Below are 2,982 nucleotides of genomic sequence, written 5' to 3'. Positions count from 1 at the left end.
ATTTAGTTTTGTTTTAGTCTGGGTACCCACAAGTTTTCAGAGCTCCATTTAGATTTTAGCCTCTGCATTGGGTGCCACAGTTTCAGTCCTAATAACACCCAGTTTATGTTCCAAAGGGAGGTGGGAACCAAACAGCAGGTACTGATCTTTTTTGGGTGGGTTCTCATTACTAATAGTAGTAGAGTTTTTAATAAACCTTTTTTTCCTCCAGGCAATGCAAATGAACAATCATTCACTGGTCAATGAGATTTTCCTTTTGGGATTTCAGCATCTCAACAATTTCAAGCTCTTGACTTTTTCATTGATCCTTCTGATTCACATACTGACTGTATCTGAGAATGCCCTTGTCATAGCATTGGTAACAGTCAGCCGAGGTCTTCAGTCTCCCATGTTCTTCTTTCTCCAACAAATCTCCTTCTCTGATCTCCTGCTGTCTGTGCTTATTGTGCCCACCCTGCTCAGAACTGTAATGAATGAAGGAGCTAAAATACCCCTTATTGGCTGTATTGTACAACTTTATTTATTTGCTGTTTCTGAAGCTTTACAGTGTTTCCTTCTAACTGTGATGTCCTATGACAGATATCTGGCCATCTGCAATCCCCTGCGTTATTCTTCAATAATGAACCACAAATTGTGTGTTAAATTAATCCTTATATCATGGTTGTTTTCCCTTAGTGCTACATCAGTTGTTGTGATTTCTGCAGCTACACAAGAGTTCTGCAACCAAAATACCATCAACCATTTCTTCTGTGATTACTTTCCTCTCCTGGAACTTTCCTGCTCAGACACCTCCTTGGCACGGATATTGATAATGACAGTATCTGTCCCTTCAGTTCTTTCCCCCTTCATACTCATCATTGGATCCTATATCTGTATTGCCCATGAAATCCTAAAGATAGTGTCCAGTATTGGGAGACAAAAAGCCTTCTCCACCTGCAGCTCCCACTTGGCCGTGGTCTCCATGTTTTATGGGACTCTCATTGTTACTTATGTGGTTCCCTCAAGAAACCAGTCACAGAAAATTGGAAAACTCCTTTCCCTTTTATACACTGTAGTGACTCCTTTTATTAACCCAATGATTTACAGCTTGAAAAGTGCAGATATGAAAAATGCCCTCAAAAATATAAAACCTAATGGCATTAGTAAGATTATATGAGCTGCCATACTATTGTCTACTAGACTGTCCATTTTCATTGTGTCAGTCTCTAGACGGTTTCTCTGTTGGGTTTTTACCTTGTGTTCAAGCTTCAAGCTCTGATATAGAGACATACCCGGTAAGTTCCCAGTCCTCCTCACATATTTCACCCTTACTGTTGTTGCTGTTGGTAAGAAGACACAAAATCCTGACCAACCTTTGTCCCAGGATAAAAGTCCTCGTGTCCCAGGGTTACTGTGTACTGTTATTATTATTAAGTGTAAAGTTCCACCATATTCCCCACCACTGAAAGATTGCTGAGAAATCTCATCCAGAATTCTGGGGATTGGCACTATAAGCAATCATTTTGATGGTTTTAGGAAGGAAAGTTCATGTCAAACAAATTTACTTTTGCCAGGACTATTATTATGTATTACGTTGGACACTGGTGCAAGAGATCAGCATGTTATGCCAAGTGTTTGGATACGGTTCCACATATCCACAGTGGATGCAAGTGGTTGAATTTTTCTGTGGTGAGCTCTAATCTCACATAAACCTGTCCCTTTGGAGGCATATTTATCCAAATTATAATTTGAGAGAATTTTTAGAGTGTTTTCTACGTCGAAAAACTTGATTATTTGCTAATTTATTAAAAAAAAGTTGAATGCAAAAAACGTGATTACATAAAAAAACAATATCTAGTAGAATTAAGTCTAAAACAACTGGACTTTTCTTGAAAATGTTTCTTCAGTTCTGGATGAGGGGTGAAACATTTTCAAGAAAAGTCCAGTTGTGTTAGACTTAATCCAACTAGATACTGTATATCATGGCCTGGATGAATGAGAAGCTTCATAGACACTAGTCCATCAAGAAAAACTCAGAAAAGTCCAGTTGTGTTAGATTTAAATCTACTAAATACTGTATATCATGGCCTGGATGAATGAGAGTTTTCATAGACAATAGTCCATCAAGAAAAACTCAGAAAAGTCCAGTTGTGTTAGACGTAATTCTACTAGATACTGTATATCATGGCCTGGATGAATGAGAGTTTTCATAGACAATAGTCCATCAAGAAAAACTCAGAAAAGTCCAGTTGTGTTAGACGTAATTCTACTAGATACTGTATATCATGGCCTGGATGAATGAGAATCTTCATAGACATGTAAAAAAACCTGAATACCTTACCTTGTAAGTTTAGAACAGGGGTGGTCAGACTTTTTGTGGTTGCGATCGACCAGACCGATGCGGAATGTGGAAGTGTGGCGTGAATGCATACACGACGCAGCATACCTACGCATTCACGCAGCACTTCTGCATCTCTGGCTTGATCGCGGTCCACCAGAAATCCACGGGGGATCGACTGGTGGACTGCGATCGACGTATTGGCCACCCCTGGTTTAGAAACCCCCAAAAAACTCTTGAGAAACTAAAATTGAAAAAGGTTAAGAGGCAAATTTAGTAAAATTCATATTTGTATAATTTTTTCTACCGCGACTAAACCCACTTTTAAAAAAACCATGAATGTCTCCTCATTTTATAAAAAATATTATTGAAAAAAGCACAAATGTATTAAATCTTGGAACGGATATGAAAATGAACACAATTACCTCTAAAAATTCACATTTGTGTGATTACAAGCGAACCCCTTCCCATAAAACTATAAAACCTTGAAGTAAATAAATATATTACAATTTTCAAAGGACAGCTCCCATTGGCTTGTACAGGACCTCACCAGCTTTTAGATGGTAAATTTTGTATTAGAGTTTTTCATGGTTTTTACACAGAATAAATTCATGGTTTTAGATTATGTATTTACAGTAAATACAAATGTTAATGGTTGTGGCCCT

At 37.9% G+C, this 2,982-nt stretch overlaps 1 protein-coding gene across 1 annotated transcript; it reads left to right on the top strand.

Annotated features, from left to right (window-relative positions):
- Positions 1 to 214: 214 nt before the first annotated feature.
- On the top strand, positions 215 to 1,057 carry LOC116409655 (olfactory receptor 11L1-like; the record flags this gene model as incomplete). The annotated part of the gene is made up of 1 exon (XM_031898384.1): positions 215 to 1,057. A coding segment is annotated over exon 1 (843 nt), but the record flags the coding sequence as incomplete, so codon positions are not given.
- Positions 1,058 to 2,982: the final 1,925 nt, after the last annotated feature.

Source organism: Xenopus tropicalis, chromosome 3, assembly GCF_000004195.4.
Source record: "Xenopus tropicalis strain Nigerian chromosome 3, UCB_Xtro_10.0, whole genome shotgun sequence".
Taxonomy (NCBI): domain Eukaryota; kingdom Metazoa; phylum Chordata; class Amphibia; order Anura; family Pipidae; genus Xenopus; species Xenopus tropicalis.
Note: the sequence above shows the minus strand (reverse complement) of the source record. Positions and strands in the feature narration are given on the sequence as shown.